The 25,703-nt window shown below is 45.2% G+C and overlaps 1 protein-coding gene and 1 long non-coding RNA gene across 3 annotated transcripts; both read left to right on the top strand.

The window, feature by feature from the left end:
- The first annotated feature begins 11 nt into the window (after positions 1-11).
- Positions 12-25,703, top strand: STOM (stomatin). Of its 2 annotated transcripts, XM_026513890.3 has the most exons (8): positions 100-244; positions 10,742-10,845; positions 11,948-12,020; positions 13,093-13,175; positions 16,639-16,842; positions 17,993-18,127; positions 23,685-23,920; positions 25,428-25,703. In XM_026513890.3, exons 1-7 carry the CDS (start codon positions 184-186, stop codon positions 23,877-23,879), a joined length of 855 nt encoding a protein of 284 aa, XP_026369675.1. In that variant the 5' UTR covers positions 100-183; the 3' UTR covers positions 23,880-23,920; positions 25,428-25,703. The 2 variants fall into 2 exon arrangements, with proteins under 2 accessions (XP_057169717.1, XP_026369675.1); XM_057313734.1 differs by lacking the exons at positions 23,685-23,920; positions 25,428-25,703 and having other exon boundaries at positions 12-244; positions 17,993-20,602.
- LOC130544049 (uncharacterized) lies at positions 2,282-9,181 on the top strand. The gene is made up of 2 exons (XR_008959977.1): positions 2,282-2,333; positions 4,241-9,181. It is a non-coding gene; the product is annotated as an uncharacterized LOC130544049 (long non-coding RNA).

Here is a 25,703-nt window from a genome sequence, read left to right as displayed (position 1 = left end):
GGGCGGAGCGTGGGGGGGGGGGGCGTGTCCCCCTCCGTCCCGAGCGTCGATTGGTCGGGCAGCGGGGAGGGGGCGAGACTGGAGCCTGGGTCTCTGCCCCGCGTCTTTGCCAAGCATTCTTCGCGGAAGCTGTTCCAGCATCGTTGACGAGGACGTGAGAGCGGCGCCTCCGGCTCGGGCAGCATGGCTGAGAAGCGGCAAACAGGGGACGCCGAAGCCCGGCGGCTCCCCGACTCCTTCAGGGGTGAGCCCCCCGCCGTCGCCCACCGCCCCCAGCCCTCCCCTCGGGAACGAGCCACAGCCTGGTTGTCCCAGGCTCGTCTCCGTCGCGTTTGAGCCATGCGACCGCTGCTTTAAGCTTCGGTGACGCTGAGAATAGCGAACCCTGCTCTGCGGGCTGGGGGGGTCAGATTTAGGGATGTTAGGGTGCAGAGTGCACAGCGGCTTGCCTGGCACCCGGGGGACGCACCCACTGCAGGGCACGTTTCCAACACTGAAGCCAAGCGGGGGCTCGCGTGCTCCAGCGGTTGCCAGATGCCGGGGCCCTGGGCCAGCGCTTCGCGTTTATCATCTCGTGGCATGCATGCGGGCAAGGAGATGCTTAAGTGACTCGCGGCCAGCGAGCGGTGGAGCCGGGGCGCAAACCTGCACCCCACACCCAGGACCCTGCGTCTTCCTGTCGCGCGACTCCCCTTTCCTTCCCACCCCGTCCCCTCCAGCCAGCCTTCGCCTACTCCCAGAGTGAGCCCCCCCTTCCCCGGAACTGAAAAGAACTCCTGCTCCCCCAGCCCTACCTCTGGCCGATTTCATCTTAAGAAGCAAGACTGACCTGTGAGGTTTTGCCCCCGCCCCTCACATATAAAAGGTTACATTTGTGGAAGAAAAGAAGAAAGTCTCTTTCTCCTCTCTTCCCAGCTTTACTTTCTGCCCTATCCTGCCCCCTCTTTACTCCCTTTGTCCTGGGGACCTCGCCTTCGGGGCTTTTGTTTCTCACCAGGAGTTCGTTAAGTACTCCCACCCTACCAGGGCCCTCCCTGTCTTGAAGGAAAAAACCTTGAGTGGCCCATTTTGTTTCCCTGTGAAGGAACTAGTACCCTTGAGAGGGCTATCACTTTGAACCTTTATTGTCTAACTCCTTGGGGTAGGGGTGGGGTTGCAATAGAGAGGTGACAGTCCTCCCCGAAGGGGGGGGGCTGGGTCCCTCCCAGGGGCTCATAGTGATCCAAAGGAATTATTTCTAAGGATGGAATTTCAGACAGGCTGACAGAGAGAGCGACATTTTAGGGGGGCTGGGTGGGCTTTTCCAGCATCCCACAAAGAACATGATATTGGACTTAACTATTCTGATTAGTTGTAAAGCAAGCTTTGTCCACCCATCTAATATAACTCCCATTCCTTTACCCAACCACCCTTCCCAGGAGCATCAAAAGAATTATCCCTCACTTTTCTCTGCTAAGCACATTGGAGAGTTACTTTCCCAAATCAGTAGTGTAACAGGAAGGATGTATTTGACGAAACGGATACTGAAAGAGGTTGAATTACTTCAGAGTCACTCAGTTTATCATTAATGGGGCCATATTTTAAATCGGGTTTTGACCGACTCTCAAACTTGCAGTCCACCTCTTTCATAGTTGGTTGTCTTATCCTAGATGGGAAGGTGGGTAGGATACTTCCCTCTGTGCCCTGACCTTTTCTGGTGGGAGACAGAGGGACTATGAGGACAGTATTAGCAGTTTGGTGAAAGCAGTGGGAAATCTATTTGTAGACGTTCTTTGGGAATACACGTGATCTGTATTTATACTTAATATCCCTTTGTTTTTTCATGGTCACAGACCAGTTTTCACTTCTAAGTTCTTTTTCTTGGTTCTACGATTAACTTTTTTTTTTTTTAGACAGAATGTTTTTTCAGACTCTAATGAAAACTGTGTGCTCCTCAGAAAATTATACATACAAACAAAATTTTGCTTAGTCTAGTGAAGTCTAGCATCTTTTTTTTTTTTAATATAAACTTTTGAGATCCAACACTGGTAGGAAAGCCATTACTAGAATTTATTAAATAGAATTTATTGAGTGCTTGCCATGGGTCAAACAGAGCCTAAGTGCTTTACAAACATGATCTAATTGCAGTCTTCTAACAGCTCCACAAGGAAAACATTATCCACCATTTTACAGCAAGGAAGCCAGGGCTCAGAGTAGAAAAATCACACATGTGTGTGCTTCAGAGCTAGGTTTCAAAGCTTGGCTATGTGATTTTCCATTTTCCCTATCCTAGAGCTACCTCCAAAATGTATACCCCAGAGAGGACCTTCTCAGACGTCAGTACTTCACTGAAGGTGAGAGACAACAAAGAAAGCCCAAAGGAACCTAGCTTCAGTCCAGACCTCTTGAATAAGACATCTCCAGAAAGCTGCCTATGAGGGAGGCAGTGGAATAGAAAAGCCCAAACTCTGTCCTTTTGTGATTTTGCTGACAGTCTTAGGAATATGAATATGACCAAACCTAGTAGGGCAAGAGCCAGTGCCTTCACTTTGTAATGAAATAATGCAGGTGGATTGCAAAGAAATGTATTATTATAATTAAGAGGCATGTCAACAGAATATATCCCTTTGGGAGAATGCCTGAAAATAAGCAGAATCAAGGGACTGATTTGTTTATTTCAGTTGTTACAGCTGATCAGATTGGGGAGAACTTTGTAACTTCTTTAATAATTAATCTGAGTTAAACCATCAATGGTCATAAATTAACTCAAACCAATGACCATGTCTAGTAAAGCTGGCATATGCATATATATGTGTGTGTGTGTGTGTGTGTGTGTGTGTGTGTGTGTGTGTGTATTAAGACGTTTCCTTATTATATGTTCTTATTACAGATAGACTATTTGTCTGGGTTTATATTATCTTGGTAAAGGAATTACAATTGTCATGGTAATACATTGTGAAGTGTGGAAGGAAAAAGGTTAGATTACAGTCAGTGGGAAAAAGGAAGTGTGTGTCAATTCTCCTTTCTCCATTCTTTTTGAATCTTTGTCTATACTCTGGGATTGGTAAAGAAACTTAAACCCCAGGCATTTAGCCTGACATTTCAGTAGATTAGCCTCTGAAGATGTCTGTCATAAAGTATCAGCCAGTAAAAATTATACCAACTTTGTCCAGTTGTGAACATACTTACGGTAAGAGTGGAATTTAGAATTCAAAGATCTGAATTGAGATCTCAATACCATCATTTACTACCTGGGTCACCTTGGGTAAGTCTCAGCCTCCCTCGCCAATTCTTTATCTCTGTCCTGGACATAATCTTACCCGTAGTAACTGTCTCCCAAGGTTTCAAGAATCAAATGAGAAAATTTATGTGAATGTACTTTTGAAACATTGAAATGTCAACTATTGAGATAATTCATTAATGGGGAAAACAAAGAATGAAGTTAACAATGACTATTCAGAAAACCTAGTAATTATTGCAGGGAATTTAACTTTATGGGCAAAAAGTTGTATGAAAGACGGTCCAAGATGATTTAGAGCTGTGTTGTCCTGCTCAGATGTAGTCTGTTTCTCCTCCAGAGATAGAGTCCCCAGGCAGATTGTTAGTCTTGATATTTTCTCAGCAGTGTTTAGGTCCCAGAAGGCAATTCACTTACTGAAAAGTTTATGCCTATAAACTGTATCAATATGATCTTTAAGTTGTAATAAAAATAGCAGCTGCTATTTATTGAATACTTCCGAGCGTCGAGTACTTTTTGTTGGTTTTTATATGAGATAAGTATTGTTCTTTTCCCTCATTTTACCACTGAGAAAAGTTAGTGGTAGAATTGGAATCTGATCCCAGAACCCTGAGCTCTTAGCCACTGCTCAGCTTCTTGACCTCAGTTGAAGAACTGTGCTTCTGTCTGCCCCGCCCCACTTTTTTTTTTTTTTTTTTTAAGCAAGCTCAATGCCCAGTGTGGAGCTTGAATTCATGACCCTGGGATTGAGAGTTGCATGTTCTACCAACCGAGCCAGCCCCCCCCCCCATTTTTATATAAAATGTTGTTGCCCTCCAAAGACTTTTATGAGAAAAATTTCATTGTAGATACTTTTAAGATGTGCAAATAAAGGAGCTGGGGGGAAGAAAAACACAATGGAAGAAGGAGGAGGGGTTTTGTTCTCAATATATTTCAGCTCTAGTCTAAATTTAATTCACTTAATAACATTATGAAATTGTTTTTCTCCAATTTTTCTGAATATAACTGTTTCTATCTTTCCAGCTATGGGCAATATTCAGCCCAGACATATTCATTCTGACAACTGCTTTGGGACAGAGAAGGATTCTGAACTGTAGTCAACAATCATTTACTTGGGAGATGTTTTTCGAGTACCTGTTTTGCTCTAGATGTCTGCTGTATTAGCTCATCTATCTTCACATTTAACCCTCTCAGGAGGTACTCCTATTGGCCCTATTTTTAAATGAGTAGATTGAAGCACAGAGAATTAAGAAACTTTCACAAGATCATACAAATAATAAACGGCAGAGCCAGCTTTGAAACCATCATGCTATGTCGTTTTAAGAAGATCAAAATCTATGAGGAAGATAGACCTTGAATAGGATAATGACAAGTATGCTAAATGTGTTTTAGAGGGGGTAAAGTGCTTTAGGCGCTTTGGAGAGGGGGGCCTATTTAAGACTCAGGGGGTTCTAATTTAAAATTACTCATGACACCCTCACCTCTTTTTCCTCCTGCTTTAGGGCTAGAACAGTCGAATGGAGAAAAGCTACAGAAAACCCCCAAGATGCTTGGGAAAGAAAATATTTACACTTAATTTCCTTACTCTTTTCAAGCAATGCGAAGGACTCCTTTTTTTCAACTTGTATTGGAAATCCTTCTTAAAAGGGTTTGTCCATTCCCTTTTTCTAATATCTCATGGTAAACACCTTTTATGACTCAGATCCCATAATGCTTCACCAGTATCGGATCTTTTGGTCCGGTATTGTAGCCATAGATGGTTTCTAATAGGGAGGAAAAGGTACTGTCTCCGGCCATGGTTCTTAACTTGATACCATCTGGCCTGAAGTCACTCCAGCCGGGAGAATAATTTCTTCCCTAGAGGTTTAAGGATACGGGCATTCGAAGAACTATAAACCATGCCTAATTAAAATAATCATTTGAAAGATGGGTTATAGTGTGTGCTTGTTGCTTTGAAAGCCTCTGCCCAAACAAATGCAAGTTGTGATCTCCAACTAAATACTGACATTTTTTCAACATACATTTATTGAGTCCCTACTGTGTGCTAAGCTCTGCCCCTCTCTCGCTCCACCTGGTGTCATTTTTCTCTCTGCAGTGTGCTGCCTCATTTTTGTTTCTCTCTTCACTTTTTTCTCCATTTCTCTTCTTTTCCTTTTCTTCTGTTTTTTCCCTACCCTTCCTGTCTTTCTTTTTTTTTAATTTATTTTTATTTTTTAAAAAGATTTTATTTATTTGATTGAGAGAGAGAGAGCACGAGCAGGGCATGGAAGGGCAGAAGGAGAGGGAGGATATAATCAGAAATATTATATCCTGAATATTTCTACCTTTCAGAAAAATTCAGAAATTGCCAAGACCTTTCATTTCGACCTACCGTTGCTCCTTAAAAAGTGCTGTTAGGACCATGCTGTGAGCATGTTTGTGAGACCAAATTCCTAGCCCTCTTATCTCTCCCCACCCAAACAGCACTGTTCTTGGCAATGCACGAAGCGGTGAAGAGCTTCACTTGCCTTCCAGGAAAGGGGAAGGAAAAGATTGGCCTTAAATGTTGCTGTTCAGGCCTTGCAACAATCCTTGGGCTCATCTTTTTCGTTTTGTGTGTATTCATGCAAACGAATCTTGAGTTAGATTTTCAGATATTGTGTAAGACCTTTCTGGCCTTTCCCTGAAGAGGAAATCTAATCTTTTGAACTTTAGAACAAAATTTCAATGATAAATGGAATTTATTATTGCACATGATTTCCAGCAGTGCCAAGTTCAGTAGCCCTTTTAGTAAGTCAGCTGATACCGTATCATGAACGACATGTAGAGTTCTGAAATTATGCCTGTGTTATCAACTTGCAAAGATTATTTTACTGCTTTTTTTGGACGCTCACCCAACAAAAATTACCATACAACTTGTTTTGTTTTGTTTTCATTTGTTTCGTGGTTTTGTTTCTTTTCTTCTGTCTCAGCTCAGAAAGTCTTTTGCTTTATTACCCTGGAACTCCAGGAGGAATATTTCATACCTACTTTACAGACTTTTGTGAATATTAGAAAGATGATATATAAGGAGTCCACTTGTGGCTGGCAATGTGATAGACATTCAATAAATGGCTATTATTAGTAATAATTAAAGATACCTCCAGAATGAGAGAAATTTAAGAATTATGCAATTTCATCTTTTCAGCAAAATTAGTTTGCACAATAAAAATGCATGGAAATTTTAGTAAGTGTATATGCGAGCAACAGAGTTTCTATTTGGGAAAATTGGACATAACCTAAATGTTCATTAGGTTCATGGAACAATGGACTATTACTATTCGACCTTTAATAATGAAGAGTATGTGCTGACATGAAAAGATTTCACAATATGGGGGGAAAGCAGATTCAAAATTATTATGTATACCATTATGTCATTAAAAAAAAAAAGCAGGGTAGGAAAGGTTTAGAGGACACATAGCAAGGCAGGAAAATCATCGCCTTCTAGAGATAATGAAAGTATAGATAATTTTTCTTTTTTTAATTTCCTTAGCTACAATTTCAAATTTTTATGAGGACAATATTTTACTTTTAAAATAAGAGAAAAAAGCAGTGTTTTTTTTTAAATTTATGTCAGTTCCGTGGAGATAAGCCCAGTTTGAATATTGAGTTAAACAGTGTTGATGTATCCACTTCTATCCATTGTCAAAACCTTGCTTTGGTCAGTTAAAAATTTAATGCAGTTTTCAGAAGAGTTGGTAGTCAAAGAAAAAAATCAACCGTGGCCAAGTAGCATTTATGACCAAGTGTCATGGGATCACTAATCTTTAGGAGTGTTCCCACCCAGCAATAGCAACCAGAGTATCTCAGGAATGCTGATTGCTCAGTACTTGTCTTTTACCTCATGCAGCTGGTAGGGAGGATCCAATCTTCAAAGTAATGAATGAGAAACTTGAAGGGAATGAATTTCATGAAATCTGGGGGAGTAGCTGAGAATTTCTTTTCTTTGGCCCAGAAATGGTGGAGGATGAAGGGTTCACTGATAGCCTGGTGAAGTTGAAGCCTCACCTGTCCGAGGCATGTGATCTGTATACCTTTTAGGAGCTAATACCAGATGGGGACAAATTTCAAGGGTTGAGAATGGGATAGTTTAGGCACTAGCATAATACGAAACAGTGCCATCCCCGGGGTATACACCGATTCTTTCCAGCGGAGCATTTGAGATGTGAAAGACCAACCCAGTTTTTAGGATACTCACTTCATTTCTTGTTCCTCTTCATTTGTAATCCCATGTATTCATGTGGGGCTTTCAAAAACACGTCACAGTGGAAATGAGCGCGTGTACACGTATGCACACACACACACACACACACACACACACACGGGAAGAGACTGGGCGGGAGCAAGAGAAGAATAAGAAACATCGCTGCCCTCAGAGAGTTTATAGTCTAATATGTTCAGGACACAGAGCTATGAGCTTTGCCTGGAAACAGGAGGCTTGGGCAGCATTTTAGAAGGAACCAGATGCTGTCAGAAAAGTATTTGTGGCCAGTCTGTTCCTTGTTTGGACCCCAGTTCACTTTGGAAGCCTAGACCTGAGCCTGGCCACCAGCCTCGAGACTGTCATGCTATAAATAGGCCCAGCTGGAATTAAGAGGCCTTCCTCAGTAGGAATATCAGATTCCATTCTCAGAACTCCGACCATGCTTTCCCAGTTTGGATACTGTATTGAGAAAGTGCTCCAAACACGAAAACTCCTTTCATGAGGATTTTTTAATTCAGAGGCAAAGGACCGAAGGAGTGAATTGACTTAGAACATGAGCTCTGGGGTAGGATGACCTGTGTTTGAATCCCAGGTCCTCCTCCGTCAGTGTGGCTTGGGAAGGCTTTGTTGCTTCAGTTACCCCATTTGTAAAATGGAATTAAAAATACTTAGGGTGCCGGGGTGGCTCAGTCGGTTAAGTGTCTGCCTTTCGCTCAGGGCGTGATCCCAGGGTCCTGGGATCGAGCCCCACATCAGGCTCCCTGCTCAGCTGGGAGTCTGCTTCTCCCTCTCCCCCTGCGTGTGTTCTCTCTCTCTCCCTCTCTCAAATAAGTAAAATCTTTAAAAGAAACACTTAACTTCACAGGGCTTTGTAAAGAGTAAATGACATACACGTCTCGAGTAACTGAACACAGTGCTTGTGACACATCGTCTATAAGTGACAGCTGTGATTATCGTCAGTTGTGATAATGCCTAATGGAACTTCCCGCGCAAGCAGCAGTGTGTCCTCGCTTGGAATATCCTCTCAGTAAACTGTCAACGACCCCACAAACTATAACTCAGAAACCTCCGGGAGACTAACTTAGGGCGCTTTTATCCAGGTGTGCGTAGGACGTTTACCTCACACTGTGACACAGGACCAGAAAACCATAAAGTCATCTGTAGTATTTCTGGGCTTGCATCCTGTGTTTCAGAGCACTTGACCTGGAGGCCACCTTGTGTCCCTCTTCTCCCATGCTGTCAGCCTCAGCTCTGCTCATCTCTTGGCCTGCTGTGGCTTCAAAGGCCTGTCTCCCTGCCATCTTTGCCCTTCCCAGCCATAACCACTGCCCGGCCTGCCTCTTTCCCTCTTGCCGATCTCCCTCGTTATTAAGACAGTTTCCTGGAAATATTGCAGAAGCTTTCTGTGGTTCATGAGAGAAGTGATCGTATCCCTGGGCCTTCTCCGTCCCTCCGCCCTCCACAGAGAGGAAAAACAAGCTAGGAGTGTGGAAGATGCTGGATACGGAAAGTGGAAAACACAACCCAGGAAGTGAAGGCGGTTTCCCAGGATGGGAGGGAAGGCAGTCCCAGACCAGCTGCTCGCACGACCGAAGAGAGCAAGTCCAGACACTCCTTCAAGAGACACTCTCTTAGAAGAGGAAATTGGTAGAATACCTAACCCTTGTGAGAGGAGACAGACCATTGATGAGAGCTTTGAGGTTGAATCAATACATGCATTAAAAACTAAGCAGAAAGAAAAAGCAAGACATGGAGAAAAAAACCAAAAAGTGGTATGGGACAGAAAAACAAATTAAACATCCCTACCTGGCTTAGCTTTGAATTGCATTTACATATTCATGAAATGTAAAATCTGAAAACAACCTAACCAAAATGATGATATCATTAGAAGGAGGGGTATATTTATGGGGTGCAGAGAAGCTAAATCCTCTTCCATAGTGGAAAGTCATTAAGTCATGCTCAAAGTGGAGAAGGCAACAAGTAACAACATCAGCATTTTATTTAGAAACATGGAGGTATAGACCAAAATACTCAGCCAACAGAGCAGTTGCCTTTGAGGAAAGCAAAACTGGAAGAGGTAAGCAGGGGACTGCTCTCTTTTTGTACTAATCTTGGAGAACTTTGGGACTTTTTAAACTTTATACAAGTATAACTGATAAAAAAAATTAAAACAGAAAAAGCACAGATGAAGGGCACCTGGGTGGCTCAGTTGGTTAAGCATCTGCCTTCAGCTCAGGTCATGATCTTGGGGTCCTGGGACTGAACCCGGAGGCGGGCTCCCTACTCAGCGGGGAGTCTGCTTCCCCCTCCCCCTGACCCTGCTCGTGCTCTCTCTCTCTCTCTCTCAAATAAATACATAATTTTTTTTAAAGCACAGATGCATAGCAACAAAGGCTAAAAAAAAGGTGAGAATAATAGAGGGGAGAAAAATAGTTCACAGATTTTAGTTATAAAGGTGTGTGGTTTGGAAGAATATTCATCATCTCTGGATTGAATAATTTCCCCCTTTTTATACTTTTTCTGCAATTCTTGCAGTGGAGCGTGTATTACCTTCCTAGTAAGACAAGAGCTAGTTCATGTTGCAGGAAAGGAAGCAATTAGAAAAGTGAGAGGAAAGCTATGTACAAAGATGTTTATGATACATTGTTAATGATCCCAAGAAACCAGAAACAGTGTGTCTAATCATCCGGAGAAGGGTAATAAATTACGGTGCAGGTGCCGTGAACTCGCATGCAGTTCACCTTTAGTTAAGCTGCCTGTCAGCTTAAATGCTCTTTGCCTTCCTTCCCTGCCCTTTTGGTATCTTCCTTAACTGTTATGTCCTTCAGGAAGCCCCTCTGACAACCTCCACCATCACGTACCCGCCCCCCCCCACTGTCACCTCTGTCCTAGCTGCGTAAGTTACCCCTATTCTGTGGTTTCAAAATGCTCGACAGTCTATGTCTACACTTACCGCCTAATGTTATAATTATCTGTCTTGCCCCCTGAACTTGAACTTTCCTGATAGCTGGGATCCGATCTTACTCACTTTTACCACTCCAGGGCAGAGCACAGGACATAATAAATATTAGGTGCCTAATAAATGTTTTCAGGATAAAAAATAAAGTGGGAAATCCTTGTCACGTTAAGTAGATGAGAAACAGCAGCAGCTGCACGTCAGGGTTGTTACAGGGCTGAGACGGGGAAATCCGTGTAAAACAGTAGATGCCAACGAGCTTCGGTGTGTTCAGTGAACAGAGGGTGAAAGTGGTGGGAATGTGCTGATCACAATGACAAGAGTTGTATATTTTTTGTTTGCACAGATGGCCCCAGTACAGGCCTTGGACCTTGTGGCTGGATTTTGGTGGCTGTCTCGTTCTTGTTCACGGTTATAACTTTCCCAATATCGATATGGATGTGCATAAAGGTAAAGACTATGTCACTGGAGTCTGCAAAGGGGTCACCCCGTCACCACATAAGCCCACATTGTGTGTACGTGTGTGAAAAAGAGAGAGACCTACCGGCCTGAATTCTTTTTCCTTCATCTCTCCCTTGGAAAATTCCCTCCAGTCACCTCTTGTAATGGGATTTGGGGACTTCCTTTCAGCCATGGTCCAGGCAGTCCTTCTCATTGGTTAGAGTAAGGATCCCCATCTGAAATCTTCTGAAATCAGGAATGTGGGGTGGTCCTGTCCAGAGTCCAGACACTGGGCTTTGCTTGCTGGCTCCATTGTTCACTGTGTGACCTTTGCCACGTTTCCTCCCTGTAAAATGGGAGGAAGTAACAACACCCACTTCATAGGGCTGTTGTGAGGATTAAATGATGTATTTAAACATACTTATCCCAATGCCTGGCATATGGTAAGGGCCCCCCGATGGCTGGTTATTTTTTCCATAAAGTTATTAATACTTCGACAAATGACTGTCATTTACATCTTCCTAGGAAGGTAAAATATGCTCCAAGAATTTTCAGATAAGTTTATTATTATAATTTAAAGGAATCGGGAGACAAGCTATGGGAAATTTAGTTGGTTTTTGTTGTTTTTTTCTGTATTAACAATGCATGAGTATCTGAATGGTGACGGTAGCGGCTGAGGAGTGGAGTTACGGATTTGCGGCTGTATACTGCCCAAATGGCCCAAATTTTATACGATGACTATTGCTTTTATAATCAGTTAAAAAAATAGTAAATACTATTTGGTATTATGTGCTTGGTAATTAAACATTGGACATGTTATTTATAGATACTGTTTGGATTTTATTTTATTTTTTTTAACTTTTATGTGTTTAAGAAATCCCTACGCCCAGTGTGGGGCTCAAACTCATGACCCCGAGATCAAGAGTTGCATTCCCTAAAGACTGAGCCAGGCAGGCACCCTGATACTCTTTGGACTTTAGAGAAAAAACAAAATAGAGGCATCTCACCTGTTTAGAACAGAATATATATTTAAGAAGCCATCTATAAATATATAGCATATATAAATAGTTGTACTCCTCATGTTAAATTATTATTTGTGTTTTTAACCTAGATCATAAAAGAATATGAAAGAGCCATCATCTTTAGATTGGGTCGCATTTTACAAGGAGGAGCCAAAGGACCTGGTCAGTACTAGAATTCTGGGTGGTTGGCCTGGAGACTGAAATTCTTCTCTTGTTGATGTGAATTCCCTCACGTGGGTCCCTTCTCTGTCGACTTGGAAAACCGTAACAGACGCCGCGTAACAATAGCAGTGGTGCTGGCCAGTCCTGTTACAATCACCCTTTCCTTCCCTGGGCTCCCCTCCCCTTCCCATCCCAGCTGATAAGATTATTTTGGGCCAAGAATAGCCACAGCTGTGGAAGTTGGAGCATGAGAATTCCTACTCCTAAAGGCTTCCTAGATTTTATTCTCTATGCCTTTTTGGGGGCAAACTTCCCTTAAGCCCTACTGTATTCCAGGCTCTGGGAATTCAAGGGAGGCTAAAATATAGTTCCTGCCCTCCAGGAGCTTGCTGTCTAGCGGGCACTAAAAGGAAACCGTTACAATCCCACGTGATAAGTCCTATGACCGAGTCATTGCAGATAGCTGTGGAACCCCAGAGACAGGTGACGGACCCCAGCTAGTAGGATGAGACCAGGCTTTGGAGGTGACATCTCAGCTGAGTCTTGAGGCACGGAGAGGTGTTGGCCAGAGGGGTGGTGTTCCCAGCAGAAATGGCAACATGGTGCAGAGCGATGCAGGGGCAGTGTGATGGGCCCAGGGGCCTGCGGGTAGCTCAGCCCAGCGGGAGCACAGAGCTCGAGGAGAGGGGAGCGGCCAAAGAGGGACCCCGGGGCAGGTCATGCGGGACCCCGTGTGGCACGTTCAGGGGTCCATAGGTCAGGAAAGATTGCTGTGCTTTGGTCGAGAAAACGGGTCAAAGGAGAGAACCTGGAAGACCTAGAAAGACGTGGGAAGGATTGCATTGGTCCAAGTGAAACCCAGACGCCCAGTGGTGGTGGAGTCAGGAAATGACGTCACGGGCCTCGGTGGCAGCAGTTGGGTGGGGGGAGAGAGCAAGAGGATACCATTCCTGGCATCTGGCCCGTGCACTGAGACGAACTAGCTGCCTTCCGCTGGCTACGTTGGTTCTGTTAGAACGAACGGACAAGGTGCCCGTGTCGCTCGATAATGTTCTGTGTTTCTTTGTTGCAGGTTTGTTTTTTATTCTGCCCTGCACTGACAGCTTCATCAAGGTGGACATGAGAACCATTTCATTTGACATTCCTCCTCAGGAGGTAAGGTGGGCTTTTGCCATCAATAACAGAGGTCATGTGTGAAAGTCGCTGGCGATGAGAGAAGCACAGACTATGTTGGTGGTGAGAGCATGGGCGTAGAGCCTGTCTGCTGTCACCATTTTCTAACTGTGTGGCTTTGAGCAAGTTCCTTAACCTCTCTGTACCGTAGTTTCCTCATCTGTAAAATTAGAGGTCATAATAGTAGGACCTACTCTTTTTTTTTTCTTTTTTTTTTTGAGATCGAGAGAGAGAGAGAGAGAGAGAGCATGAGCGAGCAGGTGGGAGGGGCAGAGGCAGGCTCTCCGCTGAGCAAGGAGCCTGACGTGGGGCTTGATCCCAGGACCCTGAGAGCATGACCTGAGCCGAAGGCAGACACTTTATTGACTAAATGACTGAGCCACCCAAGTGTCCCTAGGAGAACCTGCTTTAGAAGGTTCTTGTGAGGACTACCTGAGACGTTATATGTGCAGTGCCTAGAATAGTGGCTGGTAAATAGTTCGGTGCTGCTACGTGTGTATCATCACCAAGCGTGGCGTAATGTTGACGTAAGTGTGATGTTAGCATTATCATGTTTGTCATCCTTTTTCCTGCCACATTTCTCTGCTATGGGTTTCAGATAGAAAATCCGGCTTAGTGCAATATTCTCCTTAAAGTTCTTGATTGTATTCTGGATAAAGAATTAGGAGCTGCTCATTTGCCATTTTAGATGAAGCATGTAATGCTTTATAATAGTAACACTCTGTGCTCTTTCAAACTACTTCACAAGTAATATCACAGTGGAAACTCACAGCAGGATCCTGGAAAAGCGTGTAACTGCCGTGGGGCAAAGGGGTTCCACCAGACCAGAGTGGCAGAGCCGGGAGCGACGTTCAGCTCCATGCTCCATGCTCAATGCACCCGACGTTCGCTCCCTCATGGCCCGTGACGTAGTGAGGGCCATCCTGGGCCGCACGTCTAGGGAGGCATCATGACCGAGGCAGACAGAAAGCCTGGAAACAGGATGAAGGGAGGGACCGAAGAATAGTGTCAAGTGTTTCCTGGCCAGGGGCCAGGCGCACAGCAGGGAGGTGGAGCCTGGCCCTATGGCCTTCTCTTGTCCCCGATTCCAGGAACCAGCGTAGGAACCTCCTTGCTGGTACCCATCCAAGTAGTGGGTGAGGTCGGCCTTTATAACCCACATGCATGTAGGGACACCAGGAATGACTGATACCCACAAGAACAAGGCTAAGAGCTGTGCTGTCTTCTCTGCATGTGTTCCCATCTTTCAGAGAAGATTGACCCTCACAAGGAGCCCCTGGCAGGGCAGCTGGGAGTCCTGGCATTCTCCTCTGTAAACACTGCAGACATCTGGCAGGCTTGCTGGAAGCTGCTGCCTTCTAACGGCTCTCTCCTCTCCTGCGAGCTGCTGAACGCGGAGTGGATTGGAACTTGGCGAGCAGTCCTTTTTCCGATCCCCTGTGAATTTAATATGAAGGAAGATAAAAACTCTGCCCACGATAAACAGCAGGCAGAGAGGCTGCAGCTTTAGAAAGCTCTGGCTGTGGCAGTCGCAGGGGCAAGAGACTGTTTAGAAATGATACACATTTTCCTATCACATCATGGGAAATAATTAATTTTCACACAAAGATGGTAATATACTATTAGAAGTATTTTTAGATTATCAGAAGAAAAGATAACTGCTTTCCTGCCTGACGGGGATAAACAGCTATGGAAGACCGTTGTCATTACTACCTGCCATTTACAGAGCCCTTCACACTCGCAAAAGAGCCTGGTTCTACCGGATCTTCAACTTCAAAGCAGTTTGCAAGCAATTTGCGTAGAACTGGGCAGCGTTATTAGCGCCATCTCAGAGATGCGGACTCTCTAGGTCTAGCAGTTTAAGAGCCTCACTAGGGATCACCAAGGAAGATACAGGAGGTACAGCTCAGGTCTCCTGACCCCCCCTCCCACGCTCTGCCTCAATCACTGTATTCCTAGGGTCACGTTTCAGGTCATCTCTCGTTTATTCACTACCTGCTCTGTATCCAACAGTCTGCCACTGCTGGAGATGACAAAGACAAACTGCCCTCAAGAAATGCATAGTCCAGGGGTGCACGGGTGGTGCAGTCGTTAAGTGTCTGCCTTCAGCTCAGGGCGTGATCCCAGCGTTCTGGGATCGAGCCCCACATCAGGCTCCTCTGCTAGAGGCCTGCTTCTTCCTCTCCCACTCCCCCTGCCTGTGTTCCCTCTCTCGCTGGCTGTCTCTCTCTGTCAAATAAATAAATAAAATCTTTAAAAAAAAAAAAAAAGAAAAGAAATGCGTAGTCCAGTAGAGAGGCAACGAGGTCAACCAGTAACACGGTCACTGCAGTAAGGTGCAAAGTGAAAAGTATTTAACCCTGCCGAGTGAGGGAAGTTTCACAGAGGAAAAGACACTTGAGTTGTGTCTTGAATAATGAGTAATCTTGTGCCCATCTGATGGTGTGAGGGAGAGGAGAGGAGAGGACATCCAAGCAGAGGGGACACCGGCACGAAGGCCTGGGACACGGAACATGGTGTTCGTGGGACCTACCGCTTGTCCTGTGTAGCGTGTGTGCAGGAGGGAGTGGGAAGGAGTGAGACCCAAGGGCCGGCTGTCCAAGGACCTGTAAGCCAAACTAAGCCTCCCTGAAGGGGGTAGGAAGAAGCATTGATGCATGATGTCCTGGAAAGCATTTTTATGTAGCATGCTATAAAATATATTTTTACCCTGACCTCCCCCTATAACAACAGTCCTCATTCCCTTCGGTTCGACCTCACTGTGCTGCCGTAGAGAGTTCATGAAGCCTAGGTTCTGCCACAGCACCGTGCCATCTCGTGCACTGTGCTCCCTGCCCTGCATGCTCTCACGCCACCCTCGGGAAATTATTTCTTCCTGCAAGACGTAGTCCAGGTGTCACCCCTGCCACCTACAACTGTCCCTCCTTTGTCCCATCAAGGCTCCCTTGATTCCCCACCCTCTTTGAAAGTACGAGTCAGTGTCTCCAGATGTGTTGAGTGATTGAAGTAATGTTTTTTGTTAAAATTCTAAAGGCATTGTTAGGATGCTTTGGTGTCTTCGTCCATTCGGGCGGCTATAACCAGATCCCACCCACTGGGCGACTCATGAACGACTGAAATTTATTGCTCCCCATCCTGGAGGCTGGAATCCAAGGTCAGGGTAGCAGCAGACACAGTGCCTATATGAGGGGCTCCTTCCTCGTTCCTAGATGACCATGAGGGTTCAACCCTCAAGACCTAATCATATCCAAAGGCCCCGCCTCCTGCCATCACACGGGGGTTGGCTGTCAGCATCTGAATTTGGAGGGCACACAACATTCAGTCGGTAGCACTTACTAAAGACAATCAGCCGGTGTCTTAGATGTTCTGTAGAAGAACGCTGCCTACAGTTCTGTTAAAGCAGGAGTTGGTTGGCAGGTGTAAAATGGCTTTCTTTCTGTTACAGATCCTCACCAAGGATTCGGTGACAATCAGTGTGGATGGCGTGGTCTATTACCGCGTCCAGAATGCCACCCTGGCCGTGGCGAATATCACCAACGCCGACTCGGCAACCCGTCTTTTGGCACAAACAACTCTGAGGAACGTCCTGGGCACCAAGAACCTTTCCCAGATCCTCTCCGACAGAGAAGAAATTGCACACAACATGCAGGTGAGGCTGTGAGTCAGCGGAAATTCCAAGATGAAGCCAGAGGGTTAGCGGTTGGCTAATCCAATCAGGGGGAATCACTGGCCGACCTTTTTCTCGTCATAGGAGGGTTTTCTCAAACTCAATGGAAGGGAATATTTTTCACAAATAGCTCATGATCAACAGCTCAGATACATGCATTATTTTTTTTTATTCCCTTCAGTGTAGGGTTTTTTTTCCAGAATTAGCAGGAATCTTTTTTCTTTTTTTTTTAATTATTATTATTTTCTTAAGATTTTATTTATTTATTCGACAGAGATAGAGACAGCCAGCGAGAGAGGGAACACAAGCAGGGGGAGTGGGAGAGGAAGAAGCAGGCTCATAGCGGAGAAGCCTGATGTGGGGCTCGATCCCATAACGCCGGGATCACGCCCTGAGCCGAAGGCAGACGCTTAACCGCTGTGCCACCCAGGCGCCCCAGCAGTAACCTTTTTTCTTTAGCGTAATAGTTCTGAGGCCTTTCTAGAAGAGTGCGGGTGTCGTGAAAGCTGTATTCTCTGCGCGAGTCCCATGACTCCCTTGTAACTCGTATGCGTTCTGAACTTCCTAGAGTTCTAGATTATGAGTTACACCTGACTTGTCCAAAAAAGGTGAAGTACTAGAATCCGAGATCTTGTTATTTGTGTAAAGGTCATCATGTGTCAAATCTATGACCTTACCTGATGCCCACAGCCACCGCAGGAAACAGAACGGAAGGTTTCGTTCCTCCCCTTGTAAAGGGACGAAGCTGAAGCACAAAGTACAATGGCTCACCCGGAGTCACATTAGGTCCGGCGCTAGCTGCCACCTATTTTAATAGTAAAGCATGATCGGGAGACCATACCCACTGGTTTATATATTATCCACGGCCGCTTTTGACCTACAACAGCACGGTTAAATAGTTGCAAGAGAGACTGAAAATAAACAATCACTGTCTGGCCCTTTGAGGACAAGTTTGCCAACCCCTGCATAGCAACAGACCCGGATCAGCTGCCCGGGACCCGGCCCGGCAGAGAGTAACTAACGTCTCTCCCGGCTCTCCCCCAGCGCCGTGTCCGCTCCCCAGCCCACTGAGCTGCCCTCGGCCTCTGGGCTGGGCTGAGCATTCTTCGCTGGCCTTCTCTCTTCCGAACAGTGTACCCTGGATGACGCCACTGATGACTGGGGAATAAAGGTGGAGCGCGTGGAAATTAAGGACGTGAAGCTTCCCGTGCAGCTCCAGAGAGCGATGGCTGCAGAGGCAGAAGCTTCCCGGGAGGCCCGCGCCAAGGTAGCTTTGCTTTCTTTGCTTTTTTCTCTTCTCTTCTCTTCTCTTCTCTTCTCTTCTCTTCTCTTCTCTTCTCTTCTCTTCTCTTCTCCTTTCCTTTCTTCTTCTCTTCTCTCTTCTCCTTTCCTTTCCTTTCTTTTCTCTTTAATCTCTTCTTTCTTTCTTCATTTCTTCCTTTCTTTCTGTAGTTTTTTTTCCTATTGAGTTTTCTTCTTAATTACAAAACAGTAAAACATTGATATAAAAATGGAAATAATCCTCAAGTGTTTAGTCAAGTTGAAAGCCTCCCTGTCGCTTCGAGCCACATCCCCCCAGGGGCCACTGCCCGGGACAGCTTAGTGTCTATACTGGGGCTTTACCTGACGTGGGTGTTAGACTGCTGGCTTGTTTGTTTTACGAAAGTAGGGTCATACCATACCTATTGTTCTCTACCTTGCTCGTTTCGCTGAACGACATCCTGTGAGCACAGCAGTGCGTGTAAAGCTACCTTCTTCTGTGACTGCGTGTCCCATACTGTGTGTTCCCGGTCCCCCACTAAGCACAAATTAACAGTTCTGACTTCAGAGCAACTGGGCAGTCCCGTCAGTGTGCTTACCATTTGTTCCTTCCCTATTTTGTTTCATTCAAAGATTTTATTTTTTTTCTAATTATTCTCTACTCCCAGACATCGCTGATGTCTGCTTCCCCCCCCCTTCCTTGTCATCCCCATCCCTGCCTACCTCTGGAGCCCGCATGGGTGCGTGCCCCCGATGAGAGGTATCGAGGAAATATCTATTCATCTAACCTAGGAAACAGGATTTCTGGAGCTAATACATAAGCACACCGGGATATCTCGCCAAACCCACGGTAGGGAAGCAGACTCAAGTCTCCAGAATTGGAGCCAGGGACCGCAGAATTGGAGTCAAGACTGAAGGGAGCTTATCATTCCATCTCCTGGGCCCCACCTCACTGCTGACAGCTGGTGGGCAGAGTGTCTGACTCCCCAGGTGAACACTAAAGGGGACAGACCAGCCTTGATTCCAAATTCACAGCAAGGAGATTTTCTTTGCTCAATGTTTAGTCAAAAGGGCAAAGTCAGATATTAATAACGTCCCACAGGCCCTTGCCTGTATATGAATGGGTGGAGGAAGAGGGTCAGTTCTCATAGGAGGGGTTGCTATGAACTTGACTGATCTCCCAAGACACAAGGAGCAAACCAATCTGTTGTTTTTGTTGGAAAACAGTAGTAGCTGGAGATAATCGGCTAAGCACAAAACCCTAACCTTCTAGTAGGAAGCCCTTTAAGCCACAAATCGGGAACTATAATTTCTTAGCCAGCACCAAATAGAACAGTAAATCCTTTGACACTCTATGCCCAGAATTTTCTACTAACCAGAATGGTTAGGTTTTCCTAACGTGATAATTAATGCTCATGAGGACAACTTGGTAATCCTGCAGAACCCGCAGGTGCTCTCTCTCTCAAAGTCATCACATTTAGAAGACTAAGTGACATTTCTGGTAACATAAATATGCCCTACGATAATCTAATTCGTATTTTGAAAATTAGGAATTGCTTTTACCTAGAATGTGTCATTAACCAACAGCCCCATTTCCAAGCCATACTGAATGGAACTTCTCATACATAGACGGCTTAGACTATCAGAGCCCGAAAGGTCCTTGGAGATCACCTTCTGAAGGTGACAAATAACCTGGCCCAGATGCTGCCCTCCACCCTCCTATTCCCCTGCCAGTAATTAACCACAGCACTGTTTTCCCCTGAGCTTCGACTTGACCTCAGAACCCTCCTATTGCCCTCCAGGTAACAAGCCTCAACTGCTTGGAATTGGCTCCAAAAATGAACCTTATTTGCCATCCCACTATTCAGATGAAAAAAATGAAGCCCAGGAAGTTTATGTGATTTTCCTCAAGATCACACTGTTGATGAGTGGCCGTAGAAGTTAGAATTCCCCTCTGCTCCTCACTGCTACCTCTGGACTTACCGTGATGGGCAGAGCCTCTGTGCAAGTGTTTCCACCAGCCAGGAAAGAAAATTCCTGAGAACAATGGGAGGAGATGGAGGAAGCCGGTTAGAATGCTGAATTATTGGGCTCCCACTTAGATGAGACCGTAGGGACCATCTAGAATATTCTCGTGGACCTGGGCAGTGACTGCCTTTAAGATGAGGGTGAACACATAGAATCACAAGGAGCCTCTCCCTTCCGTAAAATACAGTAACCGTGCAACCACCATAAGGCCAAAAACTCAAAAATCATGTATTCAGGTTCTCATGGAAAAGAGGGAGTCTGTCTCTTCAATACGTAAATTGTGAAAGAAAAGGGGAGGGTCTCTAGACTAAGACACCAGAGAGAAATTCCTCAAGTTAATTAGCCATCAGGGAAATGCAAATTCAGATCACACGCAGATGCCACACTGGATATCCACCAGAATGGTTAAAAAAAAAAAAAAAAAAAAGAAAGAAAGAAAGAAAGAAAAAGAAAAGACCCGCATGTGGGTGAGGGAGGACCAGGCGCTCTTAATTTTGTTAGAGACTCTAAATTTGGTGCCTCCACTTTGGAAAACCATCTGGCAGTGTGTACCCAACAGAAGTGCCCTCGTGTGTTTACTGAAAGGCACGTACGAGGGTGTCGACAGCAGCGTTTTGCGTTACCCCAAACTGCAAACTGCCCGTGTGTCCCTTGCCGTCAGATGGCTAAAGTGTGCTTTCTTCACACGGAGGCGCACCATGCAATGAAGAGAATGACCGTCCAAGTGCCCCCAAGCGTGGTTTGAGAGGACGGAGCCGGGCACAAAGGAGGACAGACTCTCCCGCAAGCCTGACAGTACGTTAGCCGAAGCTCTTTCTCAAGTGTTTAGACCCGCTCTTAACGACTTGAAATGTAATACCTTTCCGCTTGCACCCTTCCTGATTTCCTTTCTGGTAACTTTCGAAAGAATGCTGGCACGTGCTTTCAGGCTCATCTTCCCGGGTCTAGTCATCTATTAATTGAGTGGGTGGAGGGGTAATACATCCTGATAAATTAAGGTTTTTGTCCTCTAAACTGAGTGCCTTCTCTCGGTAATACCATATCCAATTTCCCCCATCTCACCTAATGGGACCACCCAGGCAACCGAAACCTAGAAACGGGGGCTCCACCTCTGTTCCTCTCCCTCCCTGTACCCACTCAGCCCCATACTCTGCTCTCCTGACAGCCCTTCAGCCTGTTCCTCCCTCCATCCCCACTACTGGCAGATGGCCCCGGTCTCTCTGGGGCTGTCCCACCAGCAGCTCTCCGTGTCTCCTCATCTGTCCTCAGACATCTGTCAGCATGTTTTCTCCAGCGAGATCTGATGAGGTTCCTGCTGGAAACTGTTCAGCACCTTCCCACCGGCTACAGGCTGCAGACCAAACACCACAGGCTCCCCTCTTCCTCACACCACATTCAGCCGCTTACATTTTTCTAGAATGCGCCCGCTTTTTTTTTAACCTCGGTACCTTTCCATGCATGCTGCCTGAAGTATTCTTCATCTTTGTCCAAACAGCAAAGCTTTCGTCCCGTCCTGTTCAACTTCTCTATCTCACCACCTCACCTTCTGCAAAAACTGCTTTCCTCTGAGGGCTAGCACTGTGCCTTGTACCCGTCTCTGTCAATGCTTGTCACGCTGGGACGCAGCTGGCTGTGTCCGTGCCTGTGTCCCCTCCTTGACCAGTTGCCGAAGGAGGCAAGGGGTCCACTCTCTCCCCCAAGCTCCTGCACAGGGCTTGACCCCTAGCTCCCCAACATTTACTGTATAAGTAAGTGTAACTCCACAGGTCCTAAGACCTTGCTTCTGATTCTGATTCTCACGGGAGCATTCTGAACCATGAGTATTTTGAAATCCATGTGAAAATAACCTAGTGGAACAGTACAGTTAAGCTTGAGGATCCTGGTATCTTCACCCCTCTTCTGGGGATTGAAATAAAAGGAGCTGCCTTGTTTGGCTTCCAAATCTTCTATGCTTCAAGGTATAGGTGGATCCGAAAGTCAGGTCTTGACTTCCCACTCGCCATTCCTATACAACAGCCTCCATTTATACGTACCGCACGCAGTGCGGCTTTCTGTCTTCCCCCCCGTGGCCCAAGAAGGCAGGTGCTCTCCTACTTTAAGAAGAAGAAACCGGAGCTCAGAATGTTAAAGAACCCCCTCGAGGACACTCAGCTGGTTAAGGGTTTGAGGTTTGAGCTCCAGCCTGTCTCACTCCAGAGCCTCCCCACCACCCCAGTGACGTTCAAACTTTTATGTTCACATAACCTCTCAAAGAATTTAGAAAAACTGTATGTCCCCATCACACATTTTAGATAGACCTATAAAAGTTTTCATTTGAATTGATATACTTGGCTGAGCATATAATCCCTGGCATGTTTTAAATAGTGACATTTTACACTAAAACTGTGAACCTCATTCTTTTAAATGTATCCAGTGAAATTCAAATAATATAATGACTCCGTCGTCTATTTAAAATATGTAGATAAGCTCTTCATAGTCGGGCATGTTTCACTGTCCCTTTTTCTCCTTATATTTTCACTCTACCTCCTCCACGATTTCTTTTCCTAATACAATATATTTTGTCATGAATTATTTTATTACTCTACTGCAACACATTTAGTATTGAAGTTAAAATTAATTTTTTAAAAAAATTCATGCGACTACAAGCAAGGCATTTAAATGTTTCAGAATTTCTCCTTAATAATTTTTTTTTACTAGAAATGCTTCTCTTAGCAAGATGAAGAACTCATGTCTTTGTAGCTGGCTATTACGTATTGCCAAAAGATTAAACATCAATTCTGGTCTTAACTTTTCATTTTTATGGATCTAAGGACTAAGAACCTTTGCTTACATAAATAAGTGGGTGGAAACAGAAGTTTTGTTTAAAGTCACACCATGCAGTTCTTTGTACTGCCTCTGAATTTATGTGCTAAAAAAATTACATAGCGATCTTCATCAAAAAATATATATTTTAAAGATTTTATTGATTTATTTGAGAGAGAGAGAGAGCACAAGCAGAGGGAGTGGTAGAGGGAGAGGGAGAAGCTGACTGCCCGCTGGGCAGGGAGCCTGATGCGGGGCTCGATCCCAGGACGCTGAGATCATGACCTGAGCCAAAGGCAGGCACTCAACCTACTGAGCCACCCACCCGCTCCTCAGAAAGTATTTTTAATGGTCATCAACTTTCAGTTCTGTGAGGTTCTTTTTCCTTTCTTAAAAATCAAAGAACTGGAAAGCCATGTGACTTGCAAAAGGATTCGTATCCAGTCGTTGGTCACTCTCCACCCCTACACAGTATTTCGAGTTGTCCCTTTCTCTGGTCCCCTGAAGCGTGCACCAAAGATCACAGTAAAAGAGGGCGTCTTGATCTCAGGCACATACGCAGGCAAATCAGATATGAGAAAAAGGACATATGGAAACTGGGTAACTGGAAATTGCTTTCTTAAAATGTTTTGGCTCGGCCCTGGAAGGTTTAATGTACGTACCTGGGTTTGAAGTCTGCTGGTGGACAGCTGCCTTTTTCTCCATTTTGACTGCTCCCTCCTCTCGTGCCATAGGTCATTGCAGCCGAGGGAGAAATGAACGCATCCAGGGCCCTGAAAGAGGCCTCCATGGTCATCACCGAGTCTCCTGCAGCCCTTCAGCTGCGGTACCTTCAGACGCTGACCACCATCGCTGCCGAGAAGAACTCCACGATCGTCTTCCCCCTGCCCATAGACATGTTGCAAGGCATTGTGGGGGCAAAACATTGAGCCGCCGAGGCCAACGCAGAGATGTGCCCTTCCTTTCCAGGGTAGAGTGGGGACCGAATCAGCCCGTAACCTGTAAGGAGAGAGGAGGGCGGGACCTCGACTATCCTTCCTCTCTTTCCTTTTCCGTATGTTGACTGCAAGGTTCTTAGAATGTGTAGTGATCCTAGCAACAGATGAAAATTGTTAGCTTGTAGATACTGAGAAAGAGAAGGGGTGCAGGGAAGGGACCGGTGATTTATAGAAGATAATTTCTTACTCTTTAAAATATTTTAAAGTTCATATATTTAGATCATTATGGAATAGGTTCAATCCCGCTTGTTTTGACTTTTCACTGGGTCATTCTGCAGGCAGGCCAAAGGCAAGAAAATAGGTTATGACCTCCACTTGACACCCTGGCTGGACAAATGCGTTGCAGAAAGCAAAGACCTTAGGCAATGACCAGCTTCTCTGGGCCACACGTGCCTTACTTCCGGGGAATCTTAAGGAAACATTCCTGCCATCCGCTTACTTTCTAATCCCAGGCCATGTTTCAAAATGATCCTCTCTCGAGGGGAGGCGTTTTCTTGCCTGTACCTGTCAACATTGGAGGAAATGGTCAAGATCAGTGAGAAAGATGATGTTAACCCTTGACATACTTTTAAATCCACTGTCACAAAGATCCTTTAAGAATAATATGTTTCTTTCCTTTTTTTTTTGCTCGAAACTTCTTTGGGCCTCTCTACGACCAAATGATTCCCCTGTGGTCTTTCAAACCAGCTAAATACTTGTCACAAAAGTGCTTTTTTCTCACTTTTGCCTATTTTCATATATCAGGTTCTCAATAGTTTGATTTTTTTAAATGACACTTTCTCTAAATTCTATAAACAATTGTTTATATACCCATTTGAATAGCTTAAGGACTAATACTTTTTTAAAAAAATGTCTTCAGAAAGCCATTCTGCTTTACTGTCTGCATGCTATTAACTACTGTACACTGTGAAATATTTTGGTTCCCAGTCCTGTTCATTGAATACTATAAGGAATTCACAATATATTGGGCACATTGTAGCCAATGAGCTTGGGGAGACACTGTCAAGCTTAGGATATATATATACGGATCTAGGTCTTTTTTCTACTTGCAGAATCCTCTTTTTCTGTCACCTGTGTCAATGCCAGAAGAGGAAGTGCTCAGCCCCTCTGAACCACAGCTGCTTATTTTGCAGTAATAGGAAGCACCTTCAGTTTTCCAAATGCCTGTGAATCTGAGCAACTGGCATTCTTCCTGCTGGTCCAAACACCTGAATGGCGACATTCCTTCTTGAGGCTCTGAATTCACCTAGACAGGTCTTCCCTACCCAGAGCCACCCTGCATCTCTGTCCTTAGCGAGATCACTCTGTCAGTCCCAGACTATGAGTGTCCTCTCCCCGATCCCCCATTTCCAAGCTTATTTTAGGAAACCTGGAGTCATGTATCCAAGTTTCCAGCTGAGTTTATTAGGTATATATGGAGCATTTTGGCTTGGAACCCAAGGTACTCATTTTAAATAATGATCTTATCTCTTTGGTGAGGCGGTGACCCATGAGGACCAGGAAACAACCCCACATCCTGGCTGAAAATCTCTTCTCAGGCTTCGAGTAACCGTGCTTCTGCTCCTGGAGTTTCCCTATTTGCAGATACCAGTCTTCGCCTCTCTGCCTCGTGGATTCATAGCCCAGTAGGTTGGGATTACATTGCTTGAGAGGGAGGAAGCATAAAAGGGGTCTAGGGTGAGTGTTGCTGCGAGAGGTTTTCCACGTGGCCTCCCTTTCCAATGCTGTACATAATAAAGTGTGCACTTTTACTCA

This window comes from Ursus arctos, unplaced genomic scaffold, assembly GCF_023065955.2.
Source record: "Ursus arctos isolate Adak ecotype North America unplaced genomic scaffold, UrsArc2.0 scaffold_18, whole genome shotgun sequence".
In the NCBI taxonomy this organism is placed as follows: Eukaryota; Metazoa; Chordata; class Mammalia; order Carnivora; family Ursidae; genus Ursus; species Ursus arctos.
The sequence above is the reverse complement of the archived record's forward strand: the minus strand, read 5'-3'. Positions and strand labels throughout refer to the sequence as shown.